The sequence below is a fragment of the Colossoma macropomum genome, unplaced genomic scaffold (assembly GCF_904425465.1).
Source record: "Colossoma macropomum unplaced genomic scaffold, Colossoma_macropomum, whole genome shotgun sequence".
Lineage (NCBI taxonomy): Eukaryota > Metazoa > Chordata > Actinopteri > Characiformes > Serrasalmidae > Colossoma > Colossoma macropomum.
Window position 1 is genome coordinate 22,026,657 of NW_023494798.1, and position 22,606 is coordinate 22,049,262.

The window sequence follows — 22,606 nt, forward strand, 5'->3', positions numbered from 1 at the left end:
TGTCTAGGAGATAATCTAGTATCCAATTGCTAACAGGACCATTTTACAAATATCAAGGGTTACACAGTAATACATAATATATATACATGTATACAAGTTACCTTTTACATACTCATCTTTGAATAGCTTATTGCGGGGGTGTCCAACTTTATCTGTAAAGGGCCAATGTTGGTTGCAGGGTTTCATTCCAGCGAAGCAGGAGCACACATGATTAGTTCTTTAGAGGCTGAGAACAACTGACTGAATCAGGTGTGATCCAGCTTGTTTGGAATGTAAATCTGAAGACTCACCAGCCCTTTGTGGATAAAATTGTACCGCTTAAGCTCATTGGAATTAGTGTACTGAACAGTGTATTGGCTTGAACAGTGTATTTTTTTATTCATGATTTGTGCACTATTTTCTCATTTTCCGCTTGTCTCCTGTTTCGTGCTAACACTGTAGATAACACTGTAGTCCCATGGGAACCACATTTCAGTCCTCACTCAATTCAAGGCTCTGGTGAAAAGGAATGACAATAAAGTTTGATTTGATTGTAAGACCTGCATGAAACAGATCTATTCCCCTCACGTAAAGGAAAATCTAAGCTGTGCCAGAGTCTGGCTATGTTAGATGAAAATGGCTTGTTTTGTTCATTATCTGCTCCTTATCTTACACCAGAGGCCACTAGAGAGCTTTTTGTATGTGTAAAAGAAAATGCACTTTAGGCGCAAGTGTAAGGCCCAATGTCGGCATCTTGTAAAGTGTAGATCTGTGGTCTCCTTGGGACAAATGGAAAAAACATAAGCATTCCATAGTAATCAGATGCTGGCAGTGAGTACTTCTCCTATCTGATGTTTGATGTGTTTGAGTACGACTGATAAGCCCCTCTATCATTCAAGAAAACAAAGTAAGGTCAGATAAAGCGAATTACTCCAAACTGTGAAGCTGTGTTCTGCAGGAAATATACCATCTGCTTCAGTAAACGTAAACATGCACACATGCAGGGTTGGCTTCCACCCAGAACTGCACATTAACTATTGTTATGAGGAATTAAATGTTTAAATGATTCTTCACATGGTTAAACAGTTCTTCTCTACGATGAAAAAGACTGTTTTAAATGGTTAATTAAAAAAGCTTTTAAAATGGTTCTCTAAAGCACCAAAAAAGGGTTCTACAAGAACTTTTTTGGTAATATATGGAAACCTGTTTGCTAAGACTGAATATTTACCAAACTGCATTTTATAAGCTTCAATGAATAATATAACTCCAAGTAATTTTGGGACATTTCTGTTCATCCATTCATCAAGAAGTTTTGATTTCCCAAAAGCCTCCTCGCAAGGCTGCTCTGCATGGCCATGTCTTCTGCGCTCCCACGGCAGAGCAAGCCTGGCGGGACAGTACAATATACTATGACACCGTTCACAAGAAGACTGAACCGAAGCCATGATTCTCACCCAAAAGCAACTCTCTATTGAGCAACCACACAGACAGGCATATACATAAAACAGACCTCACAGGGGAGGTCACCACCAGCCACAGGCTTCATCCTGATGGTGACCCCCCCCAACACACACGAAACCCACACAACTAAAGTCACAACTCAATACAGAACAACACAGTTAACACATACACATAACATACATTCCTCTCTCTGTGTTTATAAATATATATAAAATTAAGCCCTGACCACAGCTTAATAAGGCATGATCTCGTTCCCACACCTTACTATGTCATGGCCATGCATTAGGATCTTGTTCCCACACCTTGCTAAGTTGCATTTTTTTCATTTATACGGGATGTCACCAGCAGTGCTCCGTAGGAACGTAACTGCTGCACAATTTAAGGTGGAACAGAAAATTCAACTAAGAAGCTGCTGGCAAAAAAGTCAACTTCAGCTTCGTACATTCACCATCATTTTGCTGTCTTTTCTGTAAACTGTGTTTTAGCTCAGTCGTTTTGGTTTCTGTTGTCATCTAAATTCAGTTCCAACTAGCGTTTTTTTTTAGTTGGCTGAGCTGGTTTTAGTGCTGAACTAATTTTTATTTTAATCCTATGCACCAAATGTTCCCAAAAATCATCAAAAATTATCTTCAAATATAAAGTTTTGTTTTTTTTTTAGTTCAATAGTACTTTTTTCATGTGTAGCGCACTATTCTTTTTATACCAGTATGTCTGTCATGCACTCTTAAAAGGGATGGTTCATCAAGGGTTCTTTAGTAAAGAAAATGGTTCTATAAAGAACCATGAACACTCAAAGATGATTAAAAGGTTTCTTTGCATCATGAAATGCTTCCTCAGCTTGGTGGAGAATGTGCTGTAGATGGTTGTATACAGAACCTTTTTAAAAAGGGTTCAATATAGCACCCAAAAGGGTTCTTCCATTGTTACAAGCTTGACATCATAACAATCAAAAACCATTTTGAGTGCTATATAGAACCCTTTTCAAAAAGGTTCTATTTAGAACCATCAATAGCACATTCTTAAGAACCCTTTCATGATGCAAAGAACCCTTTAGTCATGATGGTCAGATGGTTATCTGTGTACCATGGATTTTGTATTTTACTTGGAAGGGTAAAAAGAAAATTTATAAAAAAATTAATATACAGGCTTACACTACTAACATGCTGTTGTTAAGTGGCTGTATTACTGTTACCTTTATTCAGTGTTAAGGCCTTAAATTAGCTGAAGAAAGCAGACTGACATGTTTAGGACTCAAAAATTAGGACTATTGACTTGGGACTCGACTTGAGAATTGCCTGTACTGATTCGGGACTTGAATCGCGACTTGAGTATCTTTACGTAGGACTTGACTCAGGACTAGAGCGTCAAGACTTGAGACTTGTTACTTGCAACTTAGTGACTTGTTCCCTCTGTAAGATAAAAGAGTAGGGTTTGGAGATGTCTGTCTCTGGTTTTTAGTTGCTTTTTTGAGTGACCTTCCTGCCTTATTCATTTAATAAAGAGCATTTTCTGAGCTTCTCTTGACTCTTCTTCTTCATTTGCGTTTGGTGTCAATATGGAGTTTCTAATTCCTGTTCTAATTTTGGCAGCGTTTTGGAGAATACAAAACTCTGAGCTTTGGCTCGCATCCAGTCCAGAAATCCAGTGCTGTTTGTTTCTCTGGAGGAAGACCTGGAGAATCCCCCCCACACACCACAGAGCTGGAAGAGGCCTTTTCTGCCTGCTCCACTAAACGGTTTGCTAAAAATGGCAGTGCATGCAGTTTGACCACTGCGGCCAATTCTTTGACCTTTGTCCTGCGGTAGGTCCACAACTGAGCCACCTCACCCTCCGGCACTTTTAATTCAACGCAAGAAACCACAGCTGGGACGCGTTATTTTCCCCACCCGTATTCCGACAAGCCCCGCCTTCTTTGCTCGGGTTATCTAGTAGTATGGCTGAACCAGAGCCATGTAGAGTGGCTGAACGTGCTTGAGTATGCATAACTAGCCAATCCTGACGCAAGACGCCAAACACTATCTCCAAACCTAGCAAAGGAGGCGGGGCTTGTCGGAAATCAGGTGCGAAAACAACACCACTCCTGCTGCCAGATGGTTCTTGTTTCTTGGGCGCGTAAAGTCCAGTCAGAAGAACAGCAAAACACCGAGTCTGGCATGTCGACGTCCCAAAGAGCACATGTCCTTGGACTGATGCTGGTGCAGTCGTAAAGGGGATTTTGCGCCCACTGATGCCTTCTGCAGTATAAATTTTTGTTTTTAAGACAAAAAAGGAAAACTTCTTTGTTCTTCTTCACAGTTTGCAGTCAGCTGGTGTGCAGGATGGAGTTCGCAGTCAGTCGAGCTCTTTTCTTTGCTCAGCTGACTTTGTTAGCGCTTTGCTCGTCACTGCAAACGGAGGCCGACGCGCAGCTTCAGGACAACGATGAGAATGGTGAGCTCACTGTTAAGGGGGGATTCCCTCCTGCACTTCAGGGGAGAACGCAGTACTGAGAAAGTGCATGGGGGAAGTTTTGATTGCATGATTTGTGCTGCGTGGACGCAGCGGGGCTTTCGTACATCACTGACATCACTGAGTGGTCTCAGGTAGAATTAATGCAGAGTCTATATTTGGGCTCGTATTTGTGAAAAACTGTTCATGCACACACGGTTCAGACAACAGTGAGGTCAGAGATCAGAAGATTCCCTCAGTTTCATTCAGTTGCACTGCGGTCTGACGCACTATGTCACGATTTGACAGAAGTGCAAGAAGTTTGAACACCCCCCCACCAAATCACGTTTTGTTGATTTTCTAAGTAAAAATAAGTTTTACTGATTTAATGGATTAAATGTGGAATTTTTCCACAAGTTTTAGTGCACAATTCTGTGTATTTAACATAGTGGGGAAAAAAACATGCCATATTTTGCCCCAAAAAAAATGTGTTAAATTAAGCATGTGTACAGGGTGTCCCAAAAAAATTGACATCATTTGAGATGTGAATATCTACATAACTACATGTCCTAGGCAAAATTAAATAGGCTTCATGTTGAACAATACAAGATATATTTATCAAAATTCAAACAAGAAATTCAAAGGGATATAGATTTAATAACCGATTTCACAAAGCTTCACAAATGTAATATCTTCCGATACTGGTGGTCGTCCAGATCTCTTTGCCCTGTACAGACAGCCTTCCTCTTTGGATTTTTGTGCCATGTCCAAATCTGCTTTCCAGTTGGTGCATTTTTATTCAATTTTCTTGAAAATGCGCGCTGCACCCTCTTGTTTGACTGTGTTCGAGCATATTCTAACACAAATGCCTTTTCATTTCTAGTGAACACCATTCTTCAACCACATTAAAAATTAAACTTGGTTAGTTTTCACACATTGTGTTAAAATTTGAGATAATTTGAGGGAGAATTGGCTATGTTATTAGACTACGAAATGATGTATCATATGTATAAATATATATATGATATATTTATATATATCATGTAAGCATTTTTTTGCTCAGAAAACATATTACAATAAATACAAACAACAGCAATATAATAAGTGGTGTTTTTTCTTATGTCAGTGTGTTCATTTAACCATTACCAAACCTCTCCTTGTGGCAGCCTGACATTAATTGCAGTTATACTCTTCCTGTTTTGGCTTATCACTGCTTCATGATATCACATCAGGTGGGTTGGTGATGGACTATCTGCAACCAAACTTTGTTCTGCAAACTAGCGCACAAGTTATTATCTCCTTTTTCAAAATACAGAATTCTCGATGCCGTTTACTGTATGTGTGTTTATTTACATCTGTTCTAATGATATATTGTGTTTTTACTTGCAAAAGACACTTATTGCTAAGATAAATGGTTTTAAGACAGTACTGTGATTATCCCCCTCTGTCTGTATCTTTTCTCCCCCTTTTCTCTCCTTTCTCCTACTCTTTATGTCTCCTCTGTCTCACTTTCGCTCTCTATCTGATTGGTCTCTCCATCTAACTAACTTTTATCTCTGTTTTCCACTTTCTCCTACTCTCTGCCCCTCCCGTCTCTCTCGTCTCCCTCTGTTTCCCTCTATCTGTTCTCTCTCTTTCTCTCTGTCTTTATGTCTCTTTTTCTTCCCTTTATTCTTCTCTCTCTGTCCCCTTTATTATTTCTCTGTTTGTTATCTGTGTCTCTCTCTCCGTGTTCTTTCTTTTTCTTTCTTTCTTTCTTTCTTTCTTTCTTTCTTTCTTTCTGTCTCTCTCACTCTCTCTCTCTCTCTTTCTCTCTCTTTATCCCTGTTCTCTCTTTTTCTGCCGTTCCCCTTCTACATTTCTCTTTCTCTCTCTGTTCTCTCTTCCCCCTCTAATTCTTTTTATCTCCTTTTCTCGCCTTTCTTCTTCTTTCTCCCCTTCCCCTTTTACATTTCTCTCTCTCTCCTGTTTTTCTTTTTCTTTCTTTCTTTCTTTCGTTCTTTCTTTCTTTCTTTCTTTCTTTCTTTCTTTCTCTTTATCCCTGTTCTTTCTCTTTATCCCTGTTCTTTCTCTTTTATCCCATTTCTTCTCCCTCCCTTTTTTCCTTTTGCCATTTCTCTCTCTCCCCTCAATATCTGTCTTTCTATCTCCTTTTATCCCCTTTCTCCTTCTCTGTTTCTCCCTTTCTCCCTTCTCTCTCTTTTTCTTTCTCTCTCTGCCCATTTCTCTCTCTATCTCCCGGGTTTTATTTCTCTCTCAAATACACTTTCTTTCTTTCTCTCTCTCTCTCTCTCTCTCTCTCTCTCTCGCCTTCTCTTTTCTGTCCTGTTGTTCTCTGAGCTTCTGCATGGTCTTCAGACAGACATTCCTCTGCATGTTGTGACAGTGTGCGTGCATAATGAGTCATTTGTGTGCAGTCGAGTCAGTAACTCATTAAGTCTCCATTCTAATGAGGACAGGAAGCCATTAAGGATCATCTTGCTGACTCACTAGCTCTGCTCTGCAGGTCTCTTCCTCCAGCTCTGTCTGTCACACACTCATACACTTGATTAATGCATTAAAAGAATATTACCCAAAAATATTTCTGTAGTCATAACGTTCCACAGCAGACAATGCAGTCTCCGTCATCTGATTTGGTGAGATTAAATATCTACACCAAACCAACCACATTACTGCCACACACTGTAATTGGTGAGTGTGAGAATCAGGAACAGCTGGTCTTGAACAGGATTACACGCTCATAAGCACTCAGACTCTTGCACACAATTGAATGTGTGAAAATACACAGCTTAAGCTGGTTGAATGAAATGGAGAAAGTCCTGTAGAGACATTGGATTTGGAGAGTTACAGCTTGTCTGGACCGAATGTGAGGGAAGGAAAATTTTGATTGAGTTTCACTCCCCTACTACATGTTTAGTTGTGGAGAACAACAAAAGTAAAGAATACAGACACACACACTGTGCACACACAGAGCGCTAACCCAGCCTGCATGTCCTGTGTCAGTGGAGAGAAATTAAGTGTTGAAACATGAGAGGAGATGTCACTGTGGATGAAAGCAGCTATCTGCTCTTCTCATTAAATACCCTTAGAGAGATTGAATGTGTGTGTGTGTGTTAGTGTAGGGCATGGCTACATGCTGATGACAGTATCAGATTTGTGTCCTGAAGCATCCATTAAGACAAAACAACTTTGCCGCAAAAAGTAATAAAGTTTTATGGTTTATTTACAGGAGTTTTATTCATGTACACTTTGTCTTTATTGATGATGATATTTGTAATAACACACAACCTTTCAAACAACAATTTTACAAAGTAAACAAAAATCAGTGTGTGTGGGTGTATATATAAATATATATATTTTCTGCATCATTTTCTGCACTTTTCTGCATCATTTGAGCTCAGCAGCTGTTCTTTACATTGTGAAAAAATTGTTTTCACACTGAATGAACTGTTCCATGGTTCAGTTTGATCCTGACCAAGACCACCTTTTTTGGTCAAGACCATGGTCCGAGACACCTTTCACTCCTGCTATTTTGGTACCTACCTTGTTTGGTCAAGGTAGGTGCAAAAGAACCCTAACTAGATGCTTGTTCAATTTTCTCGCAGAAAACAAATCAAACTTCATTATCCTACAACGCTGGCTTGAAAAATATTCTTCCCCTAATTGATTGGGTAGGTCTGTTTTCAGTCTCAGTAGAGGGAATAAATAAATCTCAATGAAAATAAAGGGCTTCAGCCCAGGTAAGCCTGTGAATTTAATCACACGTGAATTGAATTGTGTAATGTATGTAATGATGTGCAAATTTCACAATAAGATACATATTGTTATTTTTGCATCTCAATACGATACAAACTGATACAGAACTAGAAAAGAAATGGTAACATAACTTTCAGTAATTAGTAAACATTTCTAATATTTAAATACACAACTTGCAGAATACAAGAACTATTCAATTCAAAATACAGGTGTTTAGAAACAGGATCAGAATCAGAATTGTTCACTTGGAGAGTAAAGTAGAAGCTCTGTAAGACATTTCTCTTGGTGTAGAAGTGTTGGTGTGTTTTGTAGTATGGGCTTTTGTGTGTGGATCGGCAGATGTTTGCTAATGGTTTTTGTTTTATGCTCTGTCCAGTTCTCATTCTGACGCTTGGTGTTGTGTTGTGTTCTTCCTTTTAGTTATTGATCTCCTAGAAGCTTTGAATATCAGTCACTTTGTTCGAGGAATCACAAAGACCAAAGGTCGTGACCCCGAGGCATGGGCGTGGCGTTTTCGCTCCCGTACGCCTCACCTGACTCTGCCGCAGGACTTCTCTCATTACCTGCTGAGCTCCTCACAGGGTTCTCTGGGCTTGCATCTGGTCGGGCAGCAAGCCAGAGACTCTAAGGCCACTCTCATCTCCCTGAGCTCTGAGGCTGCCTTGGAGCTGGACAGCCAACCGCTGCTGCGCCTCAACTCCAGCACTCGAGACAACCAGCTGCGGCTGGAGTTCCGATTTCACGGGGGTTTGAAGCCTGAGGTGCTGACACTGCCGGGTGGAAACCCTTTCTCTGGTGGTGGCTGGGTGAGAATGGGGCTGAGCCTGGAGCCCAGGAGGCTGCTGCTGTTTGTGGAGTGCAAGGAGGCCACAGTACTGGATCTGGATCAAACAATCAACCTGGACCTTCCTTTTGACCTGCAGGTCACCTTCTCCAGCACCCCAGGAGACAAGGCCAGCAAATTCACTGTGAGTATTTTAACCCCTTGAGCTCTAAAGACCAGAGCACACAACACAATTCTTATACTGTTCTTGAATGTTCTAACCCTGTCCTAGAACATTCTGCCTATTCACTCTGTTCTAGAACCTTCTCCCATATTCACACTCCTCTAGAATGTTCTCACTATTCATACTATTCCTGAAAATTTCCTCATTCATACTGTTCTTGTGTGCCCCCCAACTCAAATCTGTCCCTGTTCATACTGTTCTAGAATCATCTTACCCATTTACACAATTCTGGAATGTTCTGCCCCGTATTCACTCTGCTATAGAATGTTCTCCCCCGTATTCACTCTGCTATAGAATGTTCTCCCCCGTATTCACTCTGCTATAGAATGTCCTCCCCCGTTTTCACTGTTCTAGATTGTCCTCTCTTAGTCTCACTGTTTTAGGATGACCCCCTATTCATACTATTCTAGAATCTCCTGTCCTATTCACAGTGTTCTAGAATTTATCATCCCATTTACACTGGTTCATTTGGCTTATCGGTACATTGTACAATAACTGCAAACATTAGAATATTGGTCTTTGTTGTGTTGTTTATGCTCTGGCCATTGTAATACATCTGTAGGCCCAGAGTTTTATTTCTCACTCTCATAACTGCATATCTTAAATATTAGTTTCATAGTAGTTTTTGATAATAAGCCACCAATAACTGAATAATAAGTCTATAGTTTAAATAGTTAAAACTCATTCCACATACATCTACATAAAAATACGTATAGTGACACTTGAGATGTATGTCATTGTTTACATAAGTTTGTCTTATCAGATCTCTTACATGTAGCATATAGAGTGTTTGTGTGGGTTAAAAGGAAATCTTTGCTCAGAGTGGAAACAGAGATATCTGATATGAGCCATTTCAAAATAACATCACAACAAACAAATCTAAATTACCACCTTAATCTGTAAGTGCTTATATGCTTCATGCCTAAATCCTCTGATAAACATCATTGTAGGGGGTGGCTTTTGGTAGAGAAGTGGTTTCACAAGTGTTGTGATTTTGTACAAATTACTGATATTGTTTTGTCTCAGAATAAAATTCTTTTCTGTGCCAAGTACAAGATGTGCAAGGATATAAAATATGTAAACTTGCAAAAGATGTACATATATGCATATATGAGCAGTGCACATATCCTGTAACATATGTAGGTCAGACACAGAAAATTTTAAAATACAAATGCAAAATTTGCATACAAAATTTTATTAGACTGTCCCACTTAAACTTAACAAAATTGTAGATAGTATTTCTATCTCCTGTGACAGTGTTTGTTATCTGGAGCATTGTGCCTGACTGGGATTTTAAAATAATGATTTAAGTGGACTGTGTCTGTGCTTCCAGTGTTTAAAAGCTCAGTGTATTTAGTGTATTTAGCGTAATATTGGCAGGGTATTAGTGATTTGATTTTTGTAGCTTTACAGTAGGGACTGTTTCAATGATTCCAGGGCTACTGGCAGACTGCAGAACTCTCCACCAGGGCTTATGAGAAGCGTCCATGGGTCTGCGACAGTGAAACAGGTAAAATAAATTCCTGGGTATGATGTTGAATGGTCACTTGGAAGCCAATACAAGTGAGTAATTTATTCTGCTTACTACAGAAACTAGGCCTACACAAAAAGTATTGCTGTGTCAGTACTGTATCTCTCTGGTATGACATGTTCTGCAGTTTCTTATTCTGTGGATCTGGGATGTTAGAGCAAGATGATGTCAGCAGAATGTCACACCCACGGTCTAATGCTTTGAGAGTTAGTGGGCCCAGAGTTCGCAAAAATCTGCCTTTGTGGTGTTTTTGAGTGCTTATGAAGTAGTAGAGAGTAGTTTTACTGGGTTATGGAGCATGTTTAAGTTATGATTAGGCTCGACTCTACTCTGAGGATGATCACTCTCCAAGATTTATGCTCACACCTAAGAGCCAGTGCATACACACAAAGACAATGAAATGCAGAGGAAAATAGAAAAGAGAAAAAGAAGAAACTCACTAGATATGACAAGGTACCACTTAGCAACACCAATACTGATCTTTAAACGTTGAATACTGATTTTTTCTTGAAAAACTACTTCAAAATGAGTTATTTCATAATTGAATTGCATCACTTAAGATGAGAATATAAAAGGGGGGATGTCCTTCTCAAGCATAAGGTCAAACAGTTACCCCACAAGAATAGGGATACCATTTTTGGCAAATTCTTTTAACCCATAACTGACTGTCAGTAGTTGGTGATTAATCGTTAATCAGCAAGATTAAAATCATCAAAATTAAAATAAAAAGACACATCCCATCAAAATATTAATTAAAAAAAAATCTAAAAACTGTCAGTAACATTTGAAACCATTGCGCTTGAAATATTTGATAGTAGAGTGTTGTGAGCTCACACATCAACTGAATTCTGTATTAATGCACAGAGAGATTAAAAATTGTTCCTTTTTATGGACAGTGTAATGTAGTGCTGGTAGGTGTGGCCAGGCATAAACCTGTACATGAAGTAAACTCCCCCAAACTACATTAAATATACCCTGGATAAGAACCCCGTTTTGCTTAAACTGCGGGGCTGAAAGTGTAGTATGTTCATTTTTATATGATCAAAAACCAAAATGTTGAGGAAATGACTGAAAAATGCAGTGATGTTTATGTGATGGGTAATTTTGCACACGCATGTGTAATTTCCTCACACAGCTGTGCATCACAACTGTCCGAGATTGTGAACAAAATAGTTGTCTGTGTTATTGCTTGTGAATGTTTTTTTTTTTCAAACTGGTACATCGTTGTAGTTGTGCTCTCAAAAATTGTTCCCCAAACAGCACTACTTTTAGCCTCATGCTTTATTTTTCTGTAGGCCTATCTAGCAGAACCAATTGCCTATTGCACCTTCAGGTGTACAGTTTACCTCAACAATGATAAACCCACTTATGTAGATAGGAATTTGTTTGTTGGAAATTATATAAAATTAAATGAACGATTTTTTTAACTGATTGGTCGAGCAGTTGTTAGTTTATTGGTTAATAGTTCATCTGTAAATTATTTACATACCTACATTGAATTCATTCGTTTTTTTCCCTCTAATATCCAAACCAGCATTTTCTACTGATAGCAGCCCAATACTGATAGCTGCTTTTAGATCAGTACCATCTTCATTAGCTACTCTGTCAATATCTTAACCTGACTTCTATCAGTGTGGGCCTTTGCTTCACTAAGAAGTCTTTCAGATTAATAACTAAATAATAAGCTGGGGTTTTAAGGAATTAACATTACTTATACTAATGTATTTTTAGTTTTTACAAGGTTAATTCCATCTGAAGGTGTAATTTTCAAAAGCAGGAGGTTAGCTGGAAATGACACGTACCCTATTAGTCTGGTTGCTATTACAGCTTGATTACTCTGTTGTTCTCTATTACTAAATTAATCTTCTGAGGTGTTTGCCAGGGCTGGTTTCTTCTTAAGAATGATGACTGAATGATGGAATGACTGGAACACTTTCTTACAGTTTGTTTGTCATTGTTTGTGTGTGTATGTGTGTGTTCCAGATCTCCTGCCTCTCCCCTCTTTTAGACAGGGAGCAGTAGCGCCCCCTGTTCCTCATAAACCTTCAGACTCTGAGCCGGGTTTGCTGCATGACCAGCCAGAGCGTGTAGCTGGGACAGGGCTGGGGCCTCCAGGGGCCCCATGGGGGAGAGTGGCCCCCAGTGATATGGCCCAGCATTATACCAGCCTAGAGGAGGCACTGCACAGTGTCAACACCATGCTGACCATGCTCAAAGCCCAGGTGGGTATTCAGGCCATTACTGCTGCTTTCTGTGTGTGTGCATGTGTCCTAGTGTGTCTAGAGTAGGAGTGCCCAAACTTGTTTTCTTGGGGGGCCTAAGTGCAATGTTTGTGGTGGGCCCAGGGCCAAAAAGCCAAAACAGTATACAAATAGGAAAGGTATGTATGTAGATATGTAGATATGTAGATATATAAAATATAAAAATATGTTTGTTCAGTCATTGGGGGAGGGGTGAGGGTGGCTAACTTTCTGGCCAGGGCTGCCCACAGTGTTTCCTGTGGGCCCAAGTTGGCCGATGAGGATATCTGATTTTGAAGCGCTAGTGAAAATGGAGCTTGCCTGTGAGTGACTGTGTGCTTGTCTTTGTGTACCTCTAGAATGAGGACCTGCGGGCTCGAGTGCAGTATCTGGAGTCATGTGAGTGTGTTAGGCGAACCTGCACGTGGGAGGGTCGTGAGAAGGAGGAAGGGTCCCGCTGGTTGATCAATGGCCACACCGTGTGTTCATGCACCTCAGGGAAAGTCCACTGTGCCGACTCAAATGGTGAGTGACACTTCTGTCCTTTAAGCATTTAACAAAGTCATCAGCTTAGTCATTATCTGTCACATCTTCATATCAGAATTTGCTGATTAATAGCAAAACAGACATAATATGCACGAACACCTGGAATATCCATCATCTTACAGCAGAAACACTCAGTGGTTATAGTGCATCTGCGGAAGTCCCCCTGTTCTGGGTTTTCACACCGAAAATCTCGTCTCAGTCCCTCCTTAACAATTTATTTTTGTTTCCTTACATACTTTAGCAGCTGTTTATATTTAGTATTTACTTGTTGGTTTCATCTCAGTGATTGCTGGTAATGTTCCGTGATACTCTTGTAATTGTTCTGAAGAGGGAGAAAGACTGTGTGGGTGGGTTGGTTGGTTGGGTGGGTTGGGTTGTGTGTGTGTGTGTGAGCACATACATGAATGTGGGATGAGAACATTTTTCATTTCTGTGTGTAGTTGCTAGTCATAAAACTTTGAAATGTATAGCCCTGTGGAATGTATAGAATCTATAGGACTGGGATCCTATAGATTACCCTCCATAGCAGAACATGGTGAATAGATTCTACACTACGATTGTCTGTTAGGGGTTTGAGCTCTTGCAATGGTCCTCTTGCAGATCCATGTGAGTCTGCCCCTTGTCAGAATGGGGGCGTGTGCAAGGCCATGACATCCGACCCCTGGTTCAGCTGTTCCTGTCCCCCTAGCACAGTGGGGAGATGGTGTGAGGCAAAAAGCTTTCAGGTACCTCAGCTTAGTTTAGTGACTAGAGTAGAAAACCCACACATGAAATTTTATACGAATGGATTCCAGTATGGACCTGTAAACTAGACACTATCAGACTTCAGAGCAAGTTAGATTTTGTAGGTCTCCACTAATTAGGATGTGTAGTAGGGGTGTAACAATACACAAATTTCACAGTATGGTAGATGTTCTGATGTGTTAGGGTTAGGTCGCTCTTACTGCGGAATCCAGGACTCTCTACAACTGAGTAGTGGTGCAAATCGGAAACATGCCTGTCTAGTTAATTTTTAGATTTCACCTGAAATGGAGCAGCAATTACATTCTCCCTTTAAGGTGGAACATAAAATTTGAGCAAGAAGCTGGTGAATAAAACCCTACACTTTTTCTCCTTGCGCCAGTAACTGATACATTTAAGTGATGTCTTCACAAATGAGTTTGCATATTTGAGGTATTGGCATTAGCACAGATTTTTGATCCTCACTTTGAGCAATGTCGGCACACTGTCACTATTCAATCTGTCGCTCTTTATTGTGTTTGAATGGGAAACCAAAGTGTTCCCACACGGTAGATGAATGTGAGGATTACTTAGCCTGTTAGCTTGTTTGCTCTCTCTGTTCAGCATTTTAAACAGTTGAGCTGATCAATTCATGGCTCATATAATCTCACAGCCCCCATATTTAAAGAAATGTTTAATAACAATAATAAATAATAAAAATATTACCATGTGTATTGTGACACCCCTAATGTGTAGTAGGGATGCACCAATACAGGAATTATGGGCTGTGGCCGATATTTGATTTTTTTCATGTACATATTTATGTCGATACATAATCATTCATAAAATGTAAAAATCGGGGTTACATGTACCTGGATTGGCATAATGGGGAAATATAACATTTATTTCTTTAGGTTTACAAATGCAGCAAAACGAATAAAATACAGATATTTTAGTGCATTACCCCAGTGTCACCTTAAAAATAAATACATCAAATATCGGTTTGAAATATCGGTTTAAACAATCCATACCAATAGGAATCCATTATCATTGTGCATCCCTAATGCATAATGCTGTATTTGGTGTTTTCCATGGTGAGTTCCATGTGTTCTCATCTGTAGGCCTGTCTCATGCCCCAAATTGAGGGTGCGTGTCCTGGAAAAATGAAATCTGTTCGCCGTTGGTTCTATGACTCCACTTCTGCGTCTTGTAAGCACTTCCTCTTTAGTGGGTGTGGAGGAAATGCCAATAATTTCCACAGCCGCCGTGCCTGTCAGGAGCATTGCATCCTGGGAGCTTGCTGTTATCGACAATATCAACGACCAAGCCCTTCTATTAGAGATGAAAAAAATGGAGATAGCCGTGCCAGAGATTCCCTTGGATATAACATGACTGAAATAGACATTGGCAACCAACCGAGGGGTGAGGAAATGTGGTTGTGGGCAGACCATGATCCAAAGAATGGGAGAATCCTTAAGAAGCGCATGTTGGATTACCCTGGTAACTTTTCAGATGGTGGTTACAACATGAGCTGGACTGGGTTGAATGATGACAGCGAGAGGGGGGACTGTTCTGCGGGGTTTGGTCAGCGGGGGGCAGCGTTTAAGCCATATGTTTGTGAGTATGTATCTGTGGCCCAGTGCCAGCGCATGGTTCGGAGTGGTACTGCAGAGCAGCTGGAGGTTGTGAGCTTCTCGCCAGGTCAACGGTGTGGAGAATCGAACTTTGCCCCAGTCTGTGGCTGCTGGTTTAACGGGCGACTCTATCGCCCAGGCGAGGCCTTTCAGCTGGCCTGCGAGGCTTGCGTGTGTACTTACTTGGGCGTAGTGGAGTGCACCTGCCAGCAGCTCACTCAGCGCAAAGAGGTGAGAGACATGAGCCAGTCTGAGAGAGAGGAGTACCACAAGGCCATCCAGAAAATCTACCATAAATCAGGTATATTGCAGTGTACCTGAATTGTTTTTCCTCTCTTTCTTTCTTTAAATGCATTTGTTTTTACTTTATTCAGTGGTTCACAACTCGTACCCCTGCATATTTGACTGTTTTCCCTGGTCTGACTGGTTATTTTGCATGTCAGTCAAATGGCCATTTCCTCTCAAAGTAAGCTGTTTCAGGTCATGTTAAGGGGTGGAACACACTCTGGCTAGCACACATGAGCCATCTAATCACTTAATTAAGGTTCTCATGAGTTGAAGTGGATGTGGTAGACCAGGGAAAGTGCTAAAATATGCGTTACAGGGGTACTCTAGGACCAGGGTTACAAGCCACTGATCTAATGATGCGTTGAACAGTCTTTGTACACTTATGAATTCACAAGTTCACCCAAAGCAAGCTGCCCTTGAGAACAGCTGACAAAGCTGTGGTAAACAGGCAAATTCCCTGTTTCCTGAGTTTAATTATCACCAGCTAGCGCATCACCTGATATCAAGTGAACACCCAAGACCAAGCCAGCATTGATCCCAGCAGATATATTTATCGTTTAAATGATAGCTCTACCTCTTGACTCAAACACAACTGGTTATGATCTTGTGTCTTTATGACTTAATGAGATCCATCTGATTGCACCATAATTGTATGTGTTGTGTCTCTGTTGTGTGATCAGACATGTGGGAGGGCTTTGTCAGACAGCAGGCGGAGTTCCTCCCACAGGCCAATGACAATGTCTACTTCCTGCCTTGGCATCGTTATTTCCTGTGGATGGTGGAGCGTGAACTTCGGACTGTTTCATCGTGCAGCATTTCCATTCCATATCTGGAGTGGACCGTGGACGCGGGTGCACAGGACACCTCCTCTGCTTGGCAGGCTAACATGTTTGGAGGGGATGGGGAACCTAGCAGTGAATGTGTAAAACTCCACCCTTTCCAGCAAGCAGAAAAACCCTGGGTGCCTTGCCTTCGGCGCCACTTTAACGCCTCCATCTCCCTGCCTGACGCTGTGACCCTCCAGATTCTACTAGCTGAGCCAGACTTCCTGTCCTTCTCCCAGCAGCTGCAGGTGGCTGGTGCCCTGTTCCAGCGCTGGGTGGGGGGTCACATGGCCTCTCCACTTTGCGTCTATGACCCAGTGTTCTTGTCCCACTGTGCCTTCTTGGACCGCCTGTGGGCCGAGTGGCAGGAGAGACACCCTGAGCAGGCTTCCTTCTTCCCTCCAGAGCGACTCTACATTAAGATGGAGCCATTTGGTGTATCGCCAGAAGACGTGATGAGATCACGGCAGCAACTCTGCACCGATTATGTTCCCATAACCCTTGGAGCCCCTTGTAATGCCACTTACAAGCAGTGGAGGATGCAAACAGGTGACCGGAATGGCTTGAATCGACCATGTGGCATGAGCTCTATAGAGGATGGTCAAGGGCTGGCACTAGAATCTGAATGTGAGTTCAATAAACAAGGTTTCGATGCACAAGGATATGATCGCAGTGGCTTTGACTGGATGGGATGGGACCGTGATGGGTTTGGTAGGGACGGCTTTAATCGGGATCACTTTGACAGGGATGGTTATGACATCTATGGTCACAACCGATACGGCTTTAACCGAGCCAATATGGCCGCATTTGGCATGAAAGGGGATGGGACTATGATATCTTCTATGACTAAAGAGCTTGTGAACCAGCTTTTTCCAGACGGCTTCAACAGATATGGCTTCAGTCCTTATGGCCTGGATAGAGCAGGACTTGACGCATTTGGTTTCAGAGTCGACGGCTACGATAAAGACCAGTGTAATTTCTTCCTTCACGGGCCACACTATCTTCGTTTCTACTTTTATGCCCAGCTACAAATGAGTGTGGCTGAGGTGCAGTCTCTGTCCACCATTAAGCGCATCTGCCCTCCAGTCAGCCTTCTGCCCCCTCTTTGGGCCAATCGGCAGTGGCTTGGGCTAGGCTCAGAGGAGGGACGTTATGTGATTGGTCTGCTGGAGCAGCAGTGGGAGGAGCAAAGGCCATTTGACAAGGATTACAACCCCCATGACTCTTCAGTTAGGGCGACAGGCCTCTGGCTGCCAATTACACCTGACCTCAGGTAAGAGACTCTTCATGTAGAAGTACAAAGAATAGGAAATTACATTGAAGTTAAAAAGTCACTGATTCTGTTGGCTTTCATCTACCTCTGTGTTCGTCTGTCCATTATCTTTCTATCATTTCAATCTCCGCAGGTTTTGTTTTGAGTTGCCATGGTTTTCTGGGTGTCCTGTGGGCGTAGCTCCAGTAGAGTGCCCCGATTTGTGCCAAGATTCTCTTTGCCCAGGGCAACCAGACGCCCAATGCCATGTCCACACGTGTGGCTCCTGTTTCACTGAGTGGATACACAAAGACACAGGCGAGGCTGTGATGTGCCAGGAGTGGTGACAGTCTTACCAGTAACAAAGACTAAAGCAATGTGGCAGCCCAGCTGACCCTTTCAGTGTTAGGCAGAATTCTTCTGCCATAGAATTTAATAATGTGCACAGATTCGAGGAAGCAAAAAAAATGTTATGCTGAAATTCTCAGCGGTTGTAGTTTTGGAATCATTTACTTAAACCCTAAGTTGAATTACCATAGTTAAAGCAATGGTTCAGTGTACATTTATATATTTTTCTATTTGCCACAGAGCTTGGGTGACCAGCCAAGACATTTTGCTTTTTTAGTTTAGCACAAGCTACAAGGCTAACATTGCTATCAAATACTGGAAAACAATAGTCAGTAGTCACCCAAATCTTTACTGTAAAGACTTCTCTCCACCTGAAAACTTCTCTCCACCTGCTCAAACCACTGTCTTGTCTTTATTAAGGTTGCACAGAATGGTTGTCATGGTTTAGGATACATTATGACTTACTGTGAACCAGTGTTGGCTCTACTTAATAAGCAACATAAACAGCTGCTTAGGGGCCTAACCACATCTGGATTATTACTATACAATTATGTTATCTAAGTGAGGGCAAAAAAGCACCTGGTTAATCAAGAAAAACACATGCATCTGTAACTTATTAGAACCTCAAATGAGCATTGAATCATCAGCATTAAACAGTTAGCCAGTTAAAATGTGTATAATTTAGATAGCTTGTGGTAGTTTTTATTAAGTTACATTAGGGGCAGTAGTTTTTTTGCCCATAGTTTTACAGTATATCAACTTGCAATATGGGTGGGGCCCCCAAAAATCCTGCTTAAGACCCCTTAAAAGGCTTGAGCCAGTCCTACTCAGAACTATAAAAATAAACAGAACTTCACCATGTAGCCAAATGCTCTGGGCAGCTGCTTTAGACAACAGGTGTTGTGCTGAAATCTGATTTCCAGTTGCATGCAAGCGTGTCACGCAGGTATATGGATGTTACATTACATTAAATTTACATTTTCTTATTGCTTTTTGTAAATAACTTATATTTTCTAGTTCAAAATCGATGGTTTTAAATAGAAAGAGGATATAGGAATGGTGGCGCAGTGTTCAGCTACATAGTAAACAATTTGTTTATTTTTGTAGTTTAGTGTTACTCATAATCTGTCATAAACCACAGTTCATATCATAAACTGCAGTTTAGGCAGATTGAGAAGTTTGGGGGATTTATTTACAGAAAATATTTCAGTGACTGTTAACTTCTGGTGTTTGTTAGCAGCATTAGCCTCATAGCTCCAGCGCTAAAATAAGACGCAAAAGCTGGACACCAAATATGTCCTAGCTGATGGACTATATCTGGAGTGTGTGGAAATTTGATTATTCGCTTTAATATTACAAGAACAATATCATGTAACCATGTTTGTACTTGTTATTTATAAAAGCACTGCTCAAAATGAAGATTTGGTTTTGTTGTCGCTGTCTTTCTGGTTTTGTGTACTTTTTTACAGCTGTACATGTGATTGTACTTTATTTATGTTGAGGGTTTAATATAAATATTTTTGCCATACAGTGTAAATGAGGATGGTTACTGTCAGATTGACTGTGTGATGTTGTTGCAGTCTGTGTGCGTCACCATTGATTGTGTTTGAAGATATATTTTTATGGCAATTAAGCAACAAAAATCATTCAAACAGGAAGAAGCCTGATTTATGCGCATGTAAATCTGCTGTTGTTTAATGGCTGCTCCCTCTTCCTCCCTTTTGGAACATTTCCAGTCTAGAGACATAAAGTCCTCCCTCACTTCCCTTAGCTACTTCCACTTCTAGAAATCCTGTGGTGCAGGGCTGCAGTTGTCATTTGTAATGGTGCAGCTTTTTTCAGTTTATGAGGATGCCTTTCATATTGCATGTTAGTGAAGGGAAATGAGTGAGGGTTCATTTTGAACTGGAGTCTGACCCTTCTGTCCCTCTGCCTTGCTTCTTCCTCCTCTAATTGTTTCTGCATGTCTTTCCAGAGGCATTTTTCGGCTCTTTGCTTTGTATTTATGTGTGTGATTGACCTCTTGGGTAGAGAAATACAGAACCTAGCAGCCTCTGGTTTCTAGCAGAAAATCATTTCAAACTAACTGTGTTATCGTTTGTTCTTTTCTTTCTTCTCCTTTCTAGATTTCTTTTTATTTGTTTATGCTGTAATGGCCTGTAACCTTTTAAGAATGATTTGTTCTTTAGGATTTTTGATTGACAGGTTGCCTGATGTGGCCTGAAGGATATGGTATTTTACAGACTGTAGCTTCAAGTAATTACTAGTAGTCAGTTATTCCACCTAGTAACACTTATAGCATAGTGCTGTTATTAGTCATGCACGTAGTGTAGATTCTGTGGAAACTGATAGAAATGTTTCTGGTTTCTGTCATTCTGAAACACAATATCACACATATGCCAAAGAGTCTTTCCCATGTAGTGATAAGGTGAAAGTGAGAAGCCTGTTTCTGTACATTGCACCAGTGATCCTCAAACAATAAATGTCATTGTCACGTAGTCATATTGAGAAGCCTGGGCAGAAACTTTTACTGTGTATTGTACTTACACTGCCTGTCAAAGGTTTGGGTACACCTTGCCTTCTAATTTTTTTTTCCTGTTTTATTTGAAAAATAAAAAAAATCTTTTAAATGTGTGATTTTGTTTTATCAGAATAAACCTGGTTAGTCTTTAATATGTTAAACTGACCAAGAAAACAGGCTGCAAAAAACGGTCTTAGCAAGTGAGATTGTCTTAAATCTAGTTGATATATTGAATATTTCGTATTTAGAGATTGTTGTGAGAATATTTGTAATATGTAACTTATTTGTAGACATAGTTTACGTGCTTTAAATTACTTTATCTACAGAAATTGTCTTATTCTTTTTCTTTTGGAAGATAATTTTATTTGTCTCAAGAAGTAATACACCTCTACTAATTTCAGGAAATAATGCTTTAATCAAACAAAATGAACTGGCAATAGAATAAGACAATTTCTCTGGATACAACTGCTTAAAACAAGTAAAAATGAACTAGGAATAAGTTTAATAATCTTACAATACTCTCATAACAATCTCATAATGGGAATATCAAATCAAGTCACTTTATTTGCCATTACAGCCAATATTAGTTGGTAAATGACCCAACATAACTGTGTTGTGCAATCGTCTTGATAATTGCCTCTATAGAAAGTGAGTGCAATAAAGGATAACAGTGCACTTACTCACATAGTTTTGTTTTAGCTTTTATTTCTGAACTCTGAATTAGTGCTAGTAAAGTGCCTTGTTATGTGTTTTCCTTCACGCATCGCACATTAGATTATTCTGACTTAAATGATCATTGTAATTAACCCCATAAAAGGCCAAGGCCCACCGGCAGGCCCAAAGTTTTATTACACACTTCTGTAACCAAAAAGAGCTCAATCAGTTGCGCTGAAGTCCCTGTAGAAACTAAATAATAAGCCTTAGTATGTAATAAGCCTGGGATTTTAAGGGGTTAATAAACAAAATACAGTATCCTCTATCTGATCCACTAACTTCACCCTCCTTTAACTCCATAATCTCCCAGACACTGTTGTACTTTCCCTGATTTCAGACGTTCAGCATGCTGTATTCAACCACTATGTGTGTGTGTGTCTTCTGTCTGACAGAGTGCAGTTATGAGGGCAGGATCTACAGAAGTCATGATGTCTTCAGCCCACACCCCTGCTCAAAGTGTGTGTGTGAGGTATGAACTAAAACAAACTTTGAGAATTTTGTTTATTTGTATTTCTGATTATTTTCATGTAATTAATTTGATTTTATTGAAGGGTTTAATCAAGCCTGACCCCAAAATTAGGTCATGAGCAGGGCTTCCACAAACCATAATGTGGACGGGCCACACAGAAGAACAGCAAAAAAAAAAGCTAAAAACAGAAGGAAAATATGATATGAGACATGTATGGTGGATCTGTAGATCTGTCCAAAGGAGCCACATGTTCAGTAGAGAATCAACAAGAGAGCAAATCTGTTTAGGAATTCTGTCCTCCAAGTTGTCTTCTGCTAACATATAGCACAGCTCTAAAATACAGCCAGTACAACAGGATGCATGCAAACCCTCCTGTGTTAATCAGTGTAGATTTTATACCAGCTGCACATGAAGTTTAATTTCACTTTAGATATTTTTGCTGTTTTCTATAGAAACATGGACAAAATAATGGGTTTAGTGGGGCATGATGATCGGGTGGTGGGGCATTTCCCTGCTTAATGACCCCTTGACACAGGGCCTGGTATTAATGCTTTAATCTTCATTACTTTCTCTCTCATTCGTCCTCCTCTGTGTATTTATCTCTCTTTGTTCTCTCTGTCTCTAATTGTCTCTCCTCTGTCTCTCCATCTCTCTCTCTCTCTCTATTACTCTCATTCTCCTTTCTCCCTTTCTCCCTATCTCTCTCTCTCTCTTTCTCTCTCCCTCTCTCTCTCCCTCTCTCTCTCATTCTCTTTTCTCCCTTTCTCCCCATTCTCATTCCTCTCTGTCTTTCTCTCATTTTCCTTTTAGCCTGTCTCTCCCTGTCTCTGTCTCACTATTTCTTTCTCTCATTCGCTCTTTTTTCTTTGGCTCTCTGGTCATCCTTCTC

The 22,606-nt window shown here is 40.6% G+C and overlaps 2 protein-coding genes across 2 annotated transcripts in view; both read left to right on the forward strand.

The window, feature by feature from the left end:
- Positions 1-3,497: 3,497 nt before the first annotated feature.
- LOC118818234 (kielin cysteine rich BMP regulator) overlaps positions 3,498-22,606 on the forward strand; it is a 49,694-nt gene continuing 30,585 nt past the window's right edge. The window contains exons 1-6 of the mRNA XM_036585442.1: positions 3,498-3,870; positions 8,044-8,591; positions 10,068-10,140; positions 12,145-12,383; positions 12,761-12,926; positions 21,641-21,717. Of these exons, the coding sequence (XP_036441335.1) occupies positions 3,759-3,870; positions 8,044-8,591; positions 10,068-10,140; positions 12,145-12,383; positions 12,761-12,926; positions 21,641-21,717 (1,215 nt within the window). The 5' untranslated portion in view covers positions 3,498-3,758. The remainder of the gene's footprint in view (positions 3,871-8,043; positions 8,592-10,067; positions 10,141-12,144; positions 12,384-12,760; positions 12,927-21,640; positions 21,718-22,606) is intronic.
- Positions 17,038-18,017, forward strand: LOC118818235. Its single transcript, XM_036585443.1, has 2 exons — positions 17,038-17,686; positions 17,820-18,017. Exons 1-2 carry the CDS (start codon positions 17,100-17,102, stop codon positions 18,010-18,012), a joined length of 780 nt encoding a protein of 259 aa, XP_036441336.1. The 5' UTR covers positions 17,038-17,099; the 3' UTR covers positions 18,013-18,017.

Coding starts and splice junctions, on each gene's coding strand:
- LOC118818235 (XM_036585443.1), top strand. CDS start 17,100: ATGGGATGGGACCGTGATGGGTTTGGTAGGGACGGCTTTAATCGGGAT. Junction 17,687..17,819: donor CCAATTACACCTGACCTCAG/GTAAGAGACTCT, acceptor CAATCTCCGCAG/GTTTTGTTTTGAGTTGCCAT.